The sequence below is a fragment of the Elgaria multicarinata genome, chromosome 12 (genome assembly GCF_023053635.1).
Source record: "Elgaria multicarinata webbii isolate HBS135686 ecotype San Diego chromosome 12, rElgMul1.1.pri, whole genome shotgun sequence".
NCBI classification, from domain to species: domain Eukaryota; kingdom Metazoa; phylum Chordata; class Lepidosauria; order Squamata; family Anguidae; genus Elgaria; species Elgaria multicarinata.
The window spans coordinates 28797381-28816780 of record NC_086182.1 but is presented as its reverse complement, the minus strand read 5'-3'; the positions used below and the strand labels follow the sequence as shown (position 1 = coordinate 28816780).

Sequence of the window (19400 nt, the reverse complement as noted above, 5' to 3'; positions counted from 1 at the left end):
AATTAATTATGTATACTATGAAAATTGATATCATAAGGGAAAAAATCCACTTCCTAAATTTTCAGTGGTGTTCTGGTCAATTGAATAAGGCAAAATAGGAGTGAGCCACAATTATAAATTGTGAGTGAATTAATTCATCTGGAGAAAACTGCTATTGTATTAAATGTCAAAACTGTGATTTTCTCCAACTCATCCGTACTCTGAAAGCCAGTCACCAACAAAAGAGACATGTAGTGTAGTGGCTAAAGTGTTGGACTGGGAGTTGGGAGATCCAGGTTCTAGTCCCCACGCAGCCATGGAAACCCACTGGATGACTTTGGTTGTTGTGAGGATAAAATAGAGGAGGATTATGTACGCCGCCTTGGGTTCCGTGGAGGAAAAAAGGCAGGATATAAATGCAATAATAAATAAATGAGATAATGCTGCCACAGTAGTCCAACAGAAAACCAAAATGGTGTCTTTCCTATCCCCATTGTGGTAAATATGAAAGAAATTACAGGTTGACAGTCAGCTGCTCTGCAATGGTATTTAGAAATGTTCCACTTGCAAGCCGCTAATTCATTCTTCCTAATTATTGGGCCAGCCGCAGCCCACAGAAGAAACCAGCGAGGGACCAGATATCCAGCATTGCCTTCTTCCACAGACTCATCTCTAAACAGGGTGGGTGGTCAATATTTCAAAAATGAGAGCAACTGAGAAGGGACAGTGTCTGCTCCATGAAGACAGTGGGTCCGGACATAAACAAAGTTATAATGTTCAGGAATAAGTGTGATCTATGAAAACCAGAGGTATTTGCCAGCCTTAAGGAAAATACGCCTTCAAAAATGAATCGCTCACAACCTGGAAAGTTAGACTAAAGGATTCTGGCAGGCCCAGTTTTTTTCTCACAACTGCAGATCTATGACGTGAGAAGCTGCACATGCCAAAATTCTCACTTCTGCTCCACTGTTATACGTAGATCCACGAGGGAGCCCTGTCCCATCTGGGATCTGACACTTCAAACAGGCACATCAGAATCCAGCTACTATGGTGTCCCTCGCCAAAGATGCACTCCAAAGCTAACGGGAGAAGCAGCACAAGTGAATAATTCATCACCCCATCTGGTCACGGGCAGCCGGACATCCCCTTCTTCCGATGCCTGCCATATCTCTGAGTTCTCCTTTGCTTGGAGCCCTCCTGGGTAAGGGAGGAGATATCTGGACAGAGCAATCTCATTACCGGAAGCTAATGCAAGCCGGCCTGTCCTTAAGATAACTAGGGCCGAATCCATTTCATTCACGGTACTCAGAGCACCTGACCTGGAATAGCAGGACCGGTCGCCAAGCAGCCGAACCCGATTAGCGCTAATTCACTCATGCCGACATCAAACCTGAACATCATTTTTAGCCCCACTACGCTATTGGATCTCCACACGCACTGTGTACTTCTTTTTGCAAAAAGAATGATAGAAGTTATATTTCGAAACCCTTCATGTACCTCCTCTCAGCAATCCACACAACAGTCCTGCCAGGCAGGCTAGCATTATCTCCATATCGCAGGGAAGAGGGCCTCAGGGAACGATGGCTTGCCGAAGACCACTTAGGCCACAATCCTATGCATGTTTAGACAGAAAAGGAGTCATACAAATCCCAGCATGCTCCAGCCATGCTGGGAGTTGTAGGACTTTTTTCTGTCTAGACATGCATAGGATTGCATCCGTAGTAAGTGGGTGGCTGAGATAGGGTTGCCAAGTTTTTACTAGCCCTGCTTCTGTGCCTTCAACAGGAGCCCAACACACAAAGATTGAGGAAGCTAAACTTTCCCCATCACTTTATCTGTGTGCAGGAAAACACCGTATTTACTTATTTTATTTATATAAACGTTTATAGAATATTACGCAGTTTTGCCCGCCAAACATGTACGTGCCTAGCTGCTGTTAAAAAGTGCAGGGGGAAACGTTGGCAACCCTCTCTTACAAGAAAAATAATATCCTGTATTGTGCTTTCCAGCACAATACGAGAAATTTATTTCAAAATAGTTTTGCTCTCGCTGCAGAATATAATTGCAAACTAGTGCAACAGAGCTCGTGGAAGTAGTTTACTTCATAAAAGGAAGTGTCTGGGGCAAGGGCATTGTTAGCCTAACAAAGACTTGCCACAAAGGATTCAGAAATAAACCCTGCATTTTATTGTTCATAAGGGAATAAGCAAGTGCATGGAGAGAGGTTCTTTATTTTGAAAAGGAAACCTTCCCCAACATGCAGATTCTTAATGAGGAAAGCTACATCTGCTGAGTTGCTGCTGCGTTGTGCGCTTGTTAAACACACAGGAGCCCTGCTAGAAAAAGGATGGGACTGCTATAGTCAAGAAGCTCACTGGCTACTCATGTGTGTATGTGAAAAAGTTCCCTGGAGATATCAGAGCTCAGGGGGGAGCAGTACGACGTGTACTGTCCAAAATGCACAGAAGCTCTGTGCATGTTTTTCTCTTGGGGAAAATAATCTCCAGATAAAAAAGAAAAAAAGGAGGACTTCAAAGGGCTTATCTTTCCTCCCTCCCCACCCCCAACTCCTGCACTCCAAGTTGGAGAGTAGCTTATTAAATCATGGAGGAAATGTGGGTGAGGACAGCTGGCCACAGGTCCGACAGATCAGAGGAATCTTTATAGGGAGAGGAGAAGTGCAAGTTAGTAACCGGCATCAAAGACACCCATCCACATCAAACGCACGCACACAGACATGCACAAGAATACACACATGGGAGGCACAGCCTGGCCCCAGGGAGGTGGGGTGCAGAATGCTACCTTGGCAGTGAGTAAGATAATATCGCCTGGTCTTCCTCTCCTGCACCTCCTGAGTCTGCAGGAGAAAAGTGCTACACTGTAAACTCAAGACTCTCTGAAGATAAACAGCCTCCTGCTAGAAGGGTGGATTACACAGAAGGCTTAGACAGCACACCAGTCAGGAAGCAAGACAAGAACTTTATTGTCTTTTTTTTTCCAAACAAGAACAGAATAGTAACAGGAAAAGCCTGACTCCACCCAGAAATAACTAAGTCCAGTGCCACTGAAAGTATGCACCCAGATATCTCACCCCGTGCACTTTTATTTAAATAATAATAATAAAAAAAACCAATCAAACAAACATAAGCGCTGCTGAAACGTTTGGAAACTCCGGTCATTCGTAAGGATGCTTTCAGATAAGGACTTTACGGTGCCATCGCCCTGCCTCAAACACAGAATTTTACGAAGGGTCTTCCGTTTCGTAACCCACCAGTGTCTTCCCATGGTTTCTTCCATCTTTTTTCTTCACACACACACACACACACCTGATAAGGATAGAATTGCACAATGTCCTGGGATTGGTAGTGCTAGAGACGTCAGTCTGGAAGTACCCAAAATCTTAGAGGCTCTCAAAATAACTTGACCGGGGCAATGATGTGTGTAGTGGCATCACTATCAGTCCGATAAGACAGCTCAAGCACAGCCTTGGTAGATAAACTTGGGTTTTCAGGTACTACTTGTGCATTTAGCAATTACAACTTCTCAGGAATAGGAAGATGGCACGGATGTGTTCGTTACTCCACACTGGGTCTTGGCAGACTATGATATAGGTGTTCCATTCCCTCCACCATGTGCAGTACCTGGGGTCTGCCATATCTCCCCCCACCCCCCGCACCCCACCAAGTTTGATATGAACCCTGCCTCCTGGCTCTAAACATGGTAGATCTAGCACTGAATGGTGCCAGTTGTAGAAGAAATGTTCACAGAATCATAGAATCATAGAATAGTAGAGCTGGAAGGAGTCTATAAGGCCATCGAGTCCAATCCCCTGCTCAATGCAGGAATCCACCCTAAAGCATCCCTGACAGATGCTTGTCCAGCTGCCTCTTGAAGGCCTCTAGTGCGGGAAAGCCCACAACCTCCCTAGGTAACTGGTTCCATTGCCGTACTGCTCTAACAGTCAGGACATTTTTCCTGATGTCCAGCTGGAATCTGACTTCCTGTAACTTGAGCCCGTTATTCCGTGTCCTGCACTCTGGGAGGATCGAGAAGAGATCCTGGCCCTCCTCTGTGTGACAACCTTTTAAGTATTTGAAGAGTGCTATCATGTCTCCCCTCCATCTTCTCTTCTCCAGGCTAAACATGCCCAGTTCTTTCAGTCTCTCTTCATAGGGCTTTGTTTCCAGACCCCTGATCATCCTGGTTGCCCTCCTCTGAACACCCTCCAGCTTGTCTGCGTCCTTCTTGAATTGTGGAGCCCAGAACTGGACACAATACTCCAGATGAGGCCTAACCAGGGCCGAATAGAGAGGAACCAGTACCTCACACGATTTGGAAGCTATACTTCATAACTTCCTTTAGCATGGTAAACTGAACAGGCAATTTCTTTTAGGTCAGGCCACTTGGGAATGGGAGTTGTCTTTCGGGTTAGAACGGCTTTTGTGACTTGGCTTCCCGTTAGCAATTCTGCTTGCTAAATATCCAGTAGCTATCAGTAGCATTGACCTATAGCCTAAAAGAGTACTGTGTGGGCCATTCTGTCTCAAGATTTTAATTACAGTCTGTGCTGTTTTCTCCACTTCCCTGTTTACTGGAGAGTAGTGAGGGCTAACGGGAATATGATGAACGCTGTAAGCTGTCTGGAATGACTGGAATTCCGTTGCTGTAAATTGGGATGCATTATCAGCCATGGGTTCATCCTGCATGCTAAAACAGCCTCATGTTTTCCTTCAGTGTTTAATAGCTTTGTGGCAGGCAGAAATTCAACAGGTGTAGCCTTCCACCAGCCTAGAGCCGCAGGGATTTTGTTTTTTTTATTATGTTTATATCCCACCTTTCACCTGGGGAGCTCAGTGCAGCAAGCATAAGAAACAGAAAGTCTCCCATCCAGATCAGCTTAGCTTTGAGACCACAGCCGGGATCTGAAATGTGCAACTGCTTAAGAAAAGTGATGTTATTGTCGTTTCATCTTCACGTCTGATGTTTCTAGTACTTCGGGGCACGTGTGAGTCTTTACTCAAGTGAATAGTTCCCCTTTTGCGGCTATCTTGTATAACTAATTATGACATATGTTCTTAAGCAATTGGAGGATCAAGGCCTCATTTTCCTAGAGTTGACAGCCCAGCTATGAAATCTTTCCCCAGGCTAACCTTGCTCTGAAATCCATAAACACAGCTTTGTTAATTTTAAAATACCTGTCTGCCTAGAGGATTTGTCGTTGTTGTGTCATAGTTGGGGGGTTTAGAAAGGCAAATAAAACCGAATTAGATTTATATTGTCATTGTTGTGTTCTAGAGTGGAACTTTGCTCCGTGGAACTGACCTTTGGCAAGAGAAAATGAGTGCTTCCACATGGAGGATAGCTGGCACGACCGAACAGAAGGCACGGTGTAACTATCCTGCCTTTTAATCTTTAACGGATTTTCCGCTTTAAGAAAAGAGACGGAAGTAGCGCTGGGAAAACATGAGAGGGTTATGCGTGGATGACTGCAACACCTGGACCTCCTGTAAGATACTGTGAATCGAGTCAGGGTGGTGGCACAACAAAAAGCTCATCTGGAAGAACCCAACGAGGCCAAGAAATTATTCTAAAAAATAATAAAGCCCTCTAAACAACATAAAACTTGGTTGCACTTTTTTAGAAATTGCTTGTTCACACATCACAGCTGGGTTGCGGGACCCATTTCACGCTGAGGGCCGCATTACATCGTGGATAACTTTCTGCCAACCTTGACTGAAGCCAAAAATGGGTGAAACCAAATCTAGACACTTACCCCCGCCCCATGCACAGCAAATAGTCTTGGCAAAGCGGAGGGCCAAAAGGCGGACCATGGGCCAATTGGGGAGGCCCTGTAGACCACATCTGGTTCCCCATCCCTACATTACAGAGGTTAAGCATGAAAGAACCGCCTTGCTGGATCAAAGGAAGGTCCATCATTCTGTTTTCAACCATAGGCAACACATGCCTCTAAATGCCCACAAACAGGTCACAACAGCTCTTCCCTGTTGGTTGACCCAGCAGCTGGTATTCAGAGGTAGGCTGCTACTGAATGCAGAAGTTCTATTTAGCTAGGTTTGAGTCACAAATACGTAGGAACATAGTCCATGGGGTCTGAGTATATTATGTATCTAAGAAGTATAATAAACACTGGATCTGAAAGAAAGCCAGTGTGGTGTAGCAGCTAAGGTGTCGGACTGGGAGTCTAGAGATCCAGGTTCTAGTCCCCATTCGGCTATGGAAACCCACTGGGTGACTTTGGGCTAGTCACACACTTTTAGCCCAACCTACCTCACAGGGTTGTTGTGTGAGGATCAAATGGAGGGGAGGATTATGTAGGCCGCCTTGGGTTCCTTGGAAGGAAAAGGTGGGATATAAATGTAATAAATAAATAAATGAATAAATAAAACAGCTTGGAGCCAATTATATGTTTGTTGAGAAAGGTTCCCAGGATTAAAAAACAACTACTGATTTGCAAGTGTTAAGGGAGTGTTTATTTTAAAATGCTAATTTTTGTGAACCGCCCAGGGAGCTTCAGCTATTGGGCGGTATAAAAATGCAATGAATGAATACATAAATAAATAAATTTTAACCAGCATTGCAGATGCATTGCAAAACAATAACAGCCAAGCCAAAGGGAAGTCGGATGAATAAGACAGGTGAGGTTAACACTCAGGTGGAGGAAGAACTCTTAAGAATCTAACATGTGTATCTTTTTAAAGGACGACTAATTTGCATTGGATAGGGAAGGAGGGAGAAGAAGCAGAAAAAGGAGGAACCACCTTGGAATGTTCTCTGTCACAGGGTGGTAGCAGGGTCTTTATCTCCTGACATCAACGTCCCAGCTGTAGAGGGGAACAGGCAGGGCTGCCATGGTATCGAATTTGTGCCTACATCTGCTGTTGGCAGAATGCAAGAACTTTTGCTCCAGCCATTTGTCTGATTTTGGAATGTCTTTCAGCCTGTTGCTCTTTTTCTAGCATCAAGGAACGATACCTTCGGAGGCTCAATGGAGGCAAGCCAAGGCCTTCAGAAATGCATCAGCCCTAGGGACATGGGGGGGGGGGCAGCCTTTCCCCTCAATTAGTGCTAGTCCTTCACTTTCGACATGAATGCTACCCACATTGAAAACATTTTGACGGCCCCTACTTTTAGTTCCTGGGACCATCTGATTTTATTTACAACAAAACAGGAAGGGAAAAAAAATGTTGAGGCAGGGGTGGAGGAAAGGAAGCAGAGAAGCTACCAGTATACTTTCTAGCATCACACCAAGGAGAGAAGAACTGATCACCATTGAGACTCATAAGGAAAACTTGCAAAAGTTAGTACTGCATTAAATCAGCGGAAAAGTAAGCTTTGTTCACGGATACAAATAAGGCGCATTTGTGCTCTCTTGGAAGCTCAGGGACCAGAGGAGAGAGTTCCATCCAGCAGAAAGAAACGTGAAGAATAAAAAAAGATGTTTAAGATGTATTCACAAACGCCACCAATGCTTTCTAACTCCCCTCCTTCCAGATGCACCTTGCCTCCGGTGGGACTCTTGCCATTTCCACCACTCTGGGACCCAAATATTTGGTAGGGCCACATTGCAACTACTGGACCAAACAAGGCCAGATGTACATCTGTTATGGTTTACATCACGATTTACATGACAGCAACATCTGAAGCAAACCATCCCCGTTGGCATCCCAGAGGTACCATTATTAAATGTATACCTGCCATTAGGTTTAAATGAACCTTCAACAGGGCTTACAATTTATTTATTTATTTATTTATTTATTTATTTATTTATTTATTTAAAGGGTCTTAAGACGACAGACACAAAAGCAGCAGCACAGCCATGGTGGATGTGGAGGCATTCTTTTTAATCTGGTCAATCCCAGGTAATCTCATCTGGTTACTGGGTGACCAGATGTAAAGGAGACCAGGCCTTCTGTGCAACAGGGGATATTTTGGCAGGTACAACTTCTTATGCCTGGCTGAGAGGAGGACACATAAATTTCCCTCTTCTGCACATGTCATATTTTATATTTTCTTACACAGGGCTGCGAGGAGGACCCTTAAAACTCCCTCTTCGGCACATCTGATATTTTAAGGTGTTGCCTTTCAACCTTGACACACCTAGTAATCTGGGGAACTTTCTACTACAACTGAGATGAAGGTGGAAAGACATATTTTGAACGCAAATGTTCAGAAGCCCTTGTGCCAACCTTGGCTTAAGCAAAGACGGCACCTGACATAATTAGTTATTTCAATGGGATGAAGGGGCATTTTCCAGGGACCCGGATCTATTCCGCAGAGCCCTGAGTGTCCATTGATACCAATAAAAGATTTCTTCCTCTACGTAATTTATTTATTTATTGCATTTTTATACCGCCCAATAGCCGAAGCTTCCTGGGCGGTTCACAAAAATTTCCATACAGGAAGCAGGTTTCAAGGAAGAGAGAATTGTTAACTCCACCATTCCTACGTGCTGCAATAACCCTCTGTATTCCCCTGCCCAGCAATACAGCTGAGGGAGAAATATTCATTGTTTTGGGATGATCTGAGTCAGGGGCCAAATTAACTGAAGTTGACATGATTTGCATGAGACATTAATTGGCTGGCTTTGCTTCCTGTGAAATTTAAATAATTCCTAGTAATGTTTTCTCTTCTAAATTTGCAGAAGTAACATATATAGATTGTATGCAGATCTGTTCCATGTGGACCTGGGTACCCAAATCTTTTCAGTGGCTAATAACACCCCTGGTGGGTTGAGATACCTACGATTAAATTATTATGGTAAATAAGGCCCTTGCTGTCCTACTTATACTGTTCCACTAATAGAGCAAATTGCTGGACTACCCATAATTTGAAAAGGCTAATAGTGACAAACACTACCGAAGGTAAAGGAGTGCTTTTCCTCTATCAGAAATATACCTCATACTTTTATCTTCCTGATGGAGAAAGTAACCTACGTTAATTAATTTTGTCTCTTTTTCTCCCTCTGCCTTCATGGGCTGCAACTGCTAAACAAGCCCCCGGAGCAACATGATAAATGTTCAATGTACAAGGAGGAGAGAGAGATTTGGTTTACCCAGAACCATTTTGCAACAAATTAGAATGTTTTGCTTTATAGGAACAAGAAAGATGTGGGGAATTTTGAATCAGCACTTATTGGCCAATGGGAATGGCCTGCCCTTTCTCTTCCCCTCTCTCCACCCCATGCTCAATCTCCCCCCCAGCTTTAGAAAAAGTTTGCAGGCATTCCTCGGATCAACACAGGCATGGGTGCAATCGGCTGTGAAACATTACTTCTAAATTTACGGCGGCATCCATTTCTGCCTCAACACACACACACAAAAATAAAAGGGGGGTTGCAAGGAATGCCAAAGGAAGAGCTATAATTTGCTAAAGTGCAAATGTTAGCACACAGACAACTCGCCATTGTTTTAAGCCAGTGGTTTTTCGAACCGTGCTCCAGGGCATGTCGGTGTTCTTTGGCAACTTAGCGTGAGTTATTCAGCAAGAAGTAGCGGCCATTCTTCCACCGCTGAACAAGACAGCTTCATCGGTACCAATCTTTGCCGCAGTACACAAGGTGGCACAGAAATGTCGGGTGCTTTCTACCGTGCTGCTATCAGTTTGGACTGGCAACAGTGAAGCCCACTCTAGAACATGCCCCAGAATCCTCTGCAATAGGAAGGGGTTCCATTACAATCAAGTTGACAGGTAGGGCTGAGGAACCCGGAAGTGACACCAACTATGAGAAGCCAGGAGTCAAAAGCCAAGAGCCAAGGAGGGCAAAACCAAGAACAGGCCAAGAGTTTGAATAAGACACAAGGCAGGAAATACTACAATTGCCCAAGCAAAATACTCAGCAAACAGGAAGGCTTTATAGACATTTCTGTTAAGCGGAACCAATGGCCAGTATGAGTGGGTAGAGCTACTGCAATATGTGGAAACCCTTTGCCGCCCACCACACTGTAGCCCTGGAGTGAGGCAGGTGTGCCCTGAACTGAGGGTTTCTAGTCCTAGCAGCTCCTGATAATAATGCGAAAGGAGTTACCCAAGACAGAAAGTTGGAAAACCATTTTTCTTTCCTTTTGGAAAGTCTAAAGCTCAACTGCGAACAGAAGGAGGGTCCTACATAAACCATACAGAACTTTATTATTACACTTCAAAAACTCACAGACTTTTTGTTGTTGCTGTTGTTCTTAGCATCTAGCCCTTATTAATAGTTCAAATAGTAAGCACACCAATAGGGTCATTGAGGAGGTATACAATGTACGACTGCGATTCAAGAAATACATTAATTGGAGATAATGGAAATAAAGAGATGGAGGAAAGTTACAGATCCCAAGCTCAACACCAGGTCATTTGGCTTTGCTTCATCACACACGTACAGCGACACGGGCAGGCAGGCATGCGCACAAATGCACGCCCACACACTCTCCACGAACTGAGAAGCATTTAAGCAACAAAAACAGTTGCGATCAGTGTCAAGAGCAAGAGGCGTTTCGCTAGAACCACACGTCCTTTGCCAACAGCTGTAAAGTGGACACAGATGCTCCTTTTACGGTTTGACGAAGTTGCTGGTTATTTAGTGCTGGATGAGAAAATCCAAATCCCGCCTAAGAATGTTACTGAACTTGCCGTTCAAAACACCCAGTTAAGTGAGATTGTACGCGATCGCCCTGTTATCATGCAGCAGTTACATAGCTCCTTGCACTTAGGGCATTCTTTACTCTGTTCCCCCTTCCCAATTTAGGTAGTCTGCGAGTCTGAAAACCACAACTCCACAAAAAAAACCTGTACTGGAGGCCTGGACAGCTGGTTCGGAGCACTTGTTTGAAAGACAGCTGGATGCTATATCTTTAAAAGGGGATTTATTCTTACTACAATGCTATAAAAAAGGCCTTTGTAGGCACAAAACCTATTTGTGACTCCCGAGAATTCCATGACTTCCAACTATTTTAGCAAGGCACAGGATGCAAATCCTCTTCAATGAATCTGTCCCAGAATAAGTTGTTTTGAGGAGTAGGTGGGATTGTAAGAAATGAGGAATGTGGCGCCGTAGACAATTTATTTATTTATTACATTTATATACCGCCCCATAGCCGAAGCTCTCTGGGCGGTTTGAGCCTGAGAGACCAGGTACAAATCCCCGCTCTGCCTTGATGCTGGATGGAGGTTTGGGGCAAGTCACACTCAATTTAAAGTATCCATCTTGTGATTATAAAGAAATTGAGAAATGTGTGTATATTTTGTATACTGACTGCACAATCCTATGCATGTTGACTTGGAAATAGATCTCATTGTATTTTGGGAGTTTACTCTCAGATAGGTGTGTAGAGGAGGAGGAGGAGGAGGAGGAGGAGGAGGAGGAGGAGGAGGAGGATTTGCGGTTTCTAAAAATCTGCAAATCAATACATTTGATGATGATGATGATGATGACTTGAAATTCCCTCCCAGATCACCTATACAGTACCATTTCCCTCTCTTACATCAGATACCTCCTTCAAACCTACCTTTTCTATGACTCCTTCAGTGCAACCCCAGAGTTCCTACCACAAACTGAAATAAAGCCCAACACTGAAAGCCAGTGTGGTGTAGTGGTTAGAGTGTTGGAACAGGGAGACCCAGGTTCAAATCCCCATTCAGCCATGGAAGCTTAATGGGTTACTCTGAGCCAGTCACTAACCCTAACCCTAACCTACCTCACAGGGTTTTAAGGACAAAATGGAGAGGCGGATTTGTAAGCTACCTTGGGTTCCTTGGAGGGAAAAAGGCAGGAGATCATTGCAATAATAAATAAAGTTCCATTATTTATTTATTTCTTTATTTATTTATTATTACAATGATATCCTGCCTTTTTTCCTCCAAGGAAAGTTCCATTTTATGTGCCGTGTCTGAGGTCCATAATGGAGGACGTCCTCCCTGATGCCCCTGGCTTCAGAAGAAAAAAGTGGTGATTATTGGGTAGTGAAGTCTGTGCTTACAAAATGCCTTATCCAGACAAGCAAAGGAAGTATCTACACAAGCCTATGTCATGTGCCAGGTTAATTTCACCAATGAAAACCAGTATATACATATTTTAATTAATTTACGAATTGCTCGTATTCAATTTTGTAAACCGCCCAGAGAGCTTCAGCTATGGGGCAGTATATAAATGTAATAAATAAATAAATAAATAAATAAACTAAGTTTATAAAGAACCTAAAATGTCCCAGGATATATACTAATAAGAGTAGAGTCCATAAACCTGCGCACATAAAAGAGAAGCCAGTGTGGTGTAGTGGCTAAAGTGTCAGACTGGGAGTTGGGAGATCGGGGTTCTAGTCCCCATTCGGCCATGGAAACCCACTGGGTGACTTTGGGCCAGTCACAGACTCTCAGCCCAGCCTACCTCACAGGGTTGTTGTTATGAGGATAACATGGAGAGTAGGAGGGATATGTAAGCCACCTTGGGTTCCTTGGAGGAAAAAAGGTGGGGATTTTATTTATTTATTTATTTATTTATTACATTTTTATACCGCCCAATAGCCGAAGCTCTCTGGGCGGTTCACAAAAATTATAATAAATGTAATTTTTATTACATTTTGGATATAAATGTAATAAATTAATAAATAAATCAGCAGCCATCAGCAGTCATTAAAATTAATATATGTTTTATACTTTGAATGGTTTTAATTTTTGTGAACCGCCCAGGGAGCTTCGGCTATTGGACGGTATAAAAATGTAATAAATGAATAATAAGCAGATCAACATTGTTTATCATCAAAAACCTGGGAGAATACGACAGTTTTAACCTGGGGGGGGGGGGTTCCCTACAGTTTAATTGTGTTAGCACTGAGTGAATGGTTCTTGGAAAGGAGGTTCACCCTCTTGGCATCAGTACAGAAACTACCTGCAACAGGGCAAAAAGCAGCTTTAGAAGAGAAAAGGCAATTCTTTAGGTGCAACCCTTTGCATGTTTAGAGAGCAAAAAGTCCTACAACTCACAGCATTCCCCAGCTGGAATCCTGCAAATTGTAGGCCTTTTTTCAATCTAAACATGCATATCGGATTGAGCCTTTAGAAACCCTGGTCCCTGATGGTGTAGAACTTTATTGGTTAAAACCAGCCCTTTGAATTTTGCCCAGAAATAAACTTTAAGAGGCGAGTGAAGATCTTTCAATGTATTGGCAAAATTTTGTTTTGTATAGTGGTTAAATAATTTAGCTGCCATACACTAGGCCTGGTGAAGTTTCCAATTTAGACTTTAAATGCATCACAGCCAAGCTCTTTTAATGTCACTCTCTGACCCATCACTTTGAAACTTGAAGTGAAAGCACAGGCTAGAACAAACAAAAAACCCAATAAGGAATCAATCACAATTTTATAGCTTGTGCCTCACCTTTAAGAGACAGACACATTTTAGCTTCTCCTTTTTTTTTACTTGTCAGCCTTGCAGAAATAAGTTCAGACCTGGGGAGTCATGCAATCCTTTGTCTCATTCACAGAATTTTATGTAGGGTCATTGTTCCTCGCTTTCCCTGATGCTTGTCTTTCCACAAAAAGATTGCCAAGGAAGGAAAGATGGAATCACTACACAATGTCTTTTCATTGGTAGCGCTAGGGGTCCTCCAGCTGGAAGCAACCCTGTTCTTTCAACTGCTGTTACTCTTCTGGGATTGGGGTTGGTGGACTGGGGGTGTTAGAAACTGAAAGAAATGTTGTTGGGGAAAATATCATCAGAATATTTGTTTTGAGAGTGCTTCCTGCGGGACAAAATTCCTAATCCTTCCCCCCACAAAAAGCATTTCTGTTGTGTAGAATCTCTTATCTGAGATCCGGGCCCGATTCAAAGTGCTGGTATTAACATTTAAAGCCCTAAACGGCTTGGGGCCAGGCTATCTGAAGGAACGCCTCCTCCCATATGTACCTGCCCGGACCCTAAGGTCATCCTCAGGGGTCCTTCTCCATGAGCCCCTGCCAAAGGAAGTGAGGCAGGTGGCTACCAGGAGGAGGGCCTTCTCTGCTGTGGCACCCCGGCTGTGGAATGAGCTCCATAAGGAGGTTCGCTTGGCACCTACATTATATGCTTCTAGACGCCAGGTGAAGACCTTTTTATTCTCCCAGCATCTTAACAGTCTATAAATAAATTTTAACTTGGTGTTTTAAATTCGTAATTTTGTATTGCTGCTTTTTTTATCTGGTTGAGCTTTTATATTGTATTTTATATTATGGTTTTAGATTGTTGTTTTATACTTTGAATGTTTTCAATTTTTGTGAACCACCCAGAGAGCTCTGGCTATTGGGCGGTATAGAAATGTAATAAATAAATAAATAAATAAATAAGAATATCACGGACTGCACACATTGGTGTATTTTCCTGGGGGCTGCAAGAATATACACAGGAAGGTCATGCTATCTCCTAAATGTTCATGCTTTCAGTTTAAGAAGTAGGATGCAAAACAACACTTTACTCCCTGATGGGTACTATCTGCCTCGGGTAGAGGCAAAAAGAGTTTCAAGTCACACAGCCCCAAACAACGATTACCACTTTCCAACCAACACCCCAATTCCCTGGGGCTTTTATTAATAGCCAGAAGACCAGCAAGTCCCAACCCAACTCATTCGTGAATGGAATTAGCAAATGTTTTTGCAATTAAAGCTGAAAACATTTGCGTAGGGCTCCTGGAACAATGGGTGTCTCTGTTGCCAAGTGAATAGGATCTAGTATCAACTCTGCCTGCCAGGCCAAGAACCACATTCCTGAATCCCTCATCCTCTGGAAAGATGGGGGAAGTGTTTGAATTATGGGGAGAGTTGGAAGAAAGCCAAGAGCCCTTTTTTACTTTGAGGAGGGGGTCTTATTATCATATTCTTCAAAGGTGACGAAGAAAAAAAGCAAGCCTTTGAGAAAATACACATACATGCACACATTCTTCTTAATTCAACCATGATGTGTGATGTATGCATATGTATATTTATATATTAAATTTCACGCAGATGGAGTACGGGGTCCTATCCCCTATTCCAGTTTTGACGGAACATTCCTTTATCTTAGTGGCACCCTAGAATCTCTCTCTCTTTTCTAACTGTATAAGGTATCCTTGCTTCTTTTCTACATGCTGTAACAGCAGCATGTAGAAAAGAAAAGAAAGGCAACATGGCTTTTTAAAGAGGTTCAAGTTTGTCTTCCTGTCTCTCACCCGCCTCCAAACACACCAAATTGCTCAGCAAAGAGTCCCACAGAGGAATACATTGCATGCATGATGCACTTTCCCATCTTTCCTCAATAGTTCAGACACACATAAGAGTCTGTGGCCACAGCTAGACCTAAGGTTTGTCCTGGGATCATCCAAGGTTCGCCCCTGCCTGAGCACTGGATCCCCTGTGTGTCACCTAGATGAACAGGTTTGACCCCTGGATGATCCAGGGATAAACCTTAGGTCTAGCTATGGTCTGTGTTTATTTAGCCTGGGCTGGAGAAAAACCTAGTACATCCTGGGGCTTCAGGACTTTATTCTATACACAGGAGGAACCTCCTCAATTTCCAAGATATACACCAAGCAGGATGTAACACTATGAAAACTATATATATATGGAACATGCCCTGGTTCCTAACAGTGGTCAGTGCCATTATAAACTCTTTCAAAGCAGTCGCGTACATCCTGCCGACCGACCCTGCAGTCTTTAAAAAGTTCCCGTAGGTGCAATTTCTTTTATTCCAAAGCAGCTGAAAGTCCCCACAAATCACCCAACCCAGCCTGCATCTCACCTCGGAATATCCGATCCACAACACAGGGAGCGTTTTTTGCCCAGCGAGGGGAGCTAGACTTTGCAAAAGAGGGCTGAAACTTTCCCTCCGCCACCTCCCTGCGAGTTGTGTTCGATGCTAGGGGATCCGTTTCGCGTCCCTCTTCATCACAACCCCACCCCGCCCCACGCACCCCCACCCCCACCCCACCCCAACACACACAGAGACCAAAAAACAGCCCAGGCGTTGGGGAATCCAAGCGCCACAGGGCATCAATCGCCTCTATTGTTGTCCCAGGGACTCATCGGTGATGGGATGGGTACAACACCCCCCCTCTTCTCCACGCGCGGCCATAACCCACCCACGGCGCCCCCCCATCTATTTTCCAACTCGTGGCTGGAGAAAACCACGCTAGGCGAGGGAGGGGGGCTTGCTGAAAGACGGAAAGAACGGCTGCGCCCCCCGCCACCGATGCCCCGCTCCCTCGCAAACGTGGCCCCGAGTCCTTCCGGCACCCGGGCAAGGATCGCGACCTGCGCCTTTTGCCAAGCAGCTCCCGCTCCTCCGCAAGCCCGGATCTCGCCCCTCCGCCCACCCGCACCCCGGACACGACTTACGGAGCATGGGAAACACCAGCAGCAGCAGCAGGAGCGGCCGCCGCCTGAGCGCCATGATGGGGATCTAGCTAAGCCGTCCGCCTCGCCGGCCCGGAGCTTGCGCATTCCCCATCTGGCCAGGTCCCAGCGCCGGGTGGGAGGAGAGACAAGGGAGCCGGGAAGGGAGGGAGCGGGAGGGAGATGCCGCCGTTGCAGCGCTCGGCTGCCCCGGCAACGGTTGCTAGGAGGCTGGAGATGCTGGGGCTCCGTTGCCGCGGCAACCGCATCCTCAGCCGCGCGGTGATGCTGGATCCTCGCGGAGAGGAGGGGAAGGCGTGGTGGGCGGCTGGTCCCCGGGGAAAGGGGCCGTTTGGGGCCCAGCAGGGAAGGAAGACCTTTTTATTCTCTGAGTATTTTAACACTTAATTTTAACTTAAATTTAAATTTTACTGTTTTAACTCTGTATTTTAATCTTATATCAAATTTGCTGCGTGGTTTTATCCTGGTTGTGCTTTTTATACTGTATTTTGTAATTGTGCTTTTAACATGTTGGTTGTTTTATTGTGGTTTTAATTTTTGTGAACCGGCCAGAGAGCTTTGGCTATTGGGCGGTATAAAAAATGTAATAAATAAATAAATAAAATAAATAAATAGGAACTGAGTCCACGAGGTACCATAGAAACCGAATGCATCCAGGCTACAAGGGATGCTGGGGCCAGATCTACACCAAACAGGATATGACACTTTGAAAACGTTGTGAAAACTGTGTATGGAGTGTGTCCTTGCCACTACTGTTATAAACCATTTTAAAGCAGTAGTGTAGATCCTGCCCAGGTCCAGTCCTCCAGAAAAAGTGTATCAAGCTACAATAATTTAGATAGAGGCCTGTGAGGGCTGGTTTGGGCCCTCTCCCATGTTATATGGCAGCAAACCCAGGTTGAGATTTAGGCAGGATCTACAGTACTGCTTTAAAGTGCTTTATAACAGTTTTGACAACTGTTGGGGCCCAGGACACACGCCACATACAGTTGTCAAAACTGTTGTAAAGCGCTTTAAAGCAGTAGTGTAGATCTGGCCTTAGTTTCCGGTATTACTTTTCAGGCCTGTAGCCAGGGGTGGACTAGGGGGACTTGTCCCCTAAATTATCTCTGCCACCATATATATATATATTTACATGATAATAATAATAATTATAATAAGACCTTCACAATTTTGTCTTTTAAAGGCCTGCAAACCAGATGAACTGTCCCTCCCTTACTCCCCCCCTCCCCAATTTCTAGGCTGGTCATAGGCCTGTTACTTTTATCCCACCTTTTCAAAGTATTCCAAATCAGTTTACAAACAGAAGTTAAATGCACACAACAAAACAGCAACAGAATGAGAAATAACCATAAGTAATCCAAAACACATAACCATCTTCTTTTTTCCCCTTTTTTCTTTTTTAAAGGCAGGACATTAATCAGACCATGATAAAATCTCAAAGGCAGCAGCAGATTTGCTACTAAGTGTGTTATGTGTTTTGCAGGGGTTGAGAGGCCACATAAAAATATATATTAGGTTCACACTTTGTACAGGACTCATCTAAAACCTGTTTGCTTGGTTTTGTTTCTCTGTGTAACAGCAATTTACAGCTCAGTATTGTAATGTGAGAAGCAATAACAAAGAGTGTCTTTCAACATACATTTTAAAAGCTCATCAATTAATTTAGAATAATTTAAATGTGTAAATCTGGATGAAACCAGCAGTAACATCTTCAGCCACTAGGGGCAGATTTCCCTAACTGGCACATAGCTTTGGAGTCCGTACATTTTGAAGCAAGGAGAAATTTGTTGGCCGAGGGACAGAGTTATATGCCTGCCCCATTGCTGTGGGGCACCCACCCACCCACCCTCAGAGGGATGGAGCAGACAGTCTTCTTCAGGGGGCTATAGGGTGTATGATAGGTGAATGGGTTCCTGTAGTATGAGTGATGGTGGGTTGATGGCTCATCAAAGGTGGAAAGCTAGGAGCTGTAGAGAAGAACCCAAAGGTAAACCAGCTTTAATTATTGGAGGAGAGAAAAATCTAACATGAAGTTAGTTTCTTGCAAGGGTGGCATCAAGATTACAGGCAGAAGCATTGCTAAAGTGTGTTTGCGTCCTAAAGATCCACTGCTTTGAGCTTAGCTAGTGTATACACATCAGATCTTGATGTCTACAAGATCAGGATCTAAACAGAAAGGCTCAGACTAAACAACAACATTCCTGCATTTTGTCCTGACACAAAAGAAGTACTTTCCAAACAGACCAGTAAGAACAGAAGTGAGCTGATCTCTAGCTCATCACCAGGTTCTCCTGAACTGTTTCTGATGCACCTCTGAGACAGGAGTTAGAAAACTGGATTTATATTTGTGAGAGCTGTTTTCAAGCCTTCCCTCTTCCACATAGTCAATTATGAGGTCTTGGGCTAATCACAGTCTCTCAGTCTCAGTTGTTCCCCATCTGCAAAATGGTAATAATGGTGGCCAACCTCACAGGTTTGTTGCAAGGAGCAAATCTGGTCGAGTTCATTGTGGTTCCATCAACAAAATGAAAAGCAATGTGTGAGAGAACACTACAACACAACCCGTTTAAGATTGGTGGCTCTCCTGGCCACGAAACTCTGAACAGAAAAATCACATCTGGATTCAGAGAATGTCATAAGAAAAGTAGAATTTAACTGTCTTTGAGCACTTGCTTTCAGACATTAACAGGAAATTACCTGCGACTGGCAAAAACCATTTGAGAAGCTCTTTACATTGGCAAACCTGGTTTCCTTAATTTTTTTTGCGGTATACTTTGCATTCGGATGGCTTCCCCACCCCTTCAGCTTTTTATGGCTAACTGAGGTTTATTGAGACAGCCTCCTTCCCTGTCTGCCTTTGCTTGCAGATTCACTTGCAAACTAATATCTCCATTCACGCTCATCTGCAGAATAAGGTACTGAGGGCGGCTCCATTTCCCTGGACAAAAAGACCCAACCAAAAATAGGCTCTTTCAAAAATGGCTGCTTTAGCAATTGCCTAAAATATCCCCCGTATAATGAAGTCTCGCTGTAGGTCTCAGAAATGTCCTTTTGCACCC

General features: G+C 44.1%; 1 protein-coding gene across 1 annotated transcript in view; it reads right to left on the bottom strand.

Annotated features, from left to right (window-relative positions):
- JAM3 (junctional adhesion molecule 3) overlaps positions 1-16394 on the bottom strand; it is a 41134-nt gene extending 24740 nt beyond the window's left edge. Inside the window, exon 1 of the mRNA XM_063139122.1 lies at positions 16321-16394. Within this exon, the coding sequence (XP_062995192.1) occupies positions 16321-16375 (55 nt within the window). The 5' untranslated portion in view covers positions 16376-16394. The remainder of the gene's footprint in view (positions 1-16320) is intronic.
- Positions 16395-19400: the final 3006 nt, after the last annotated feature.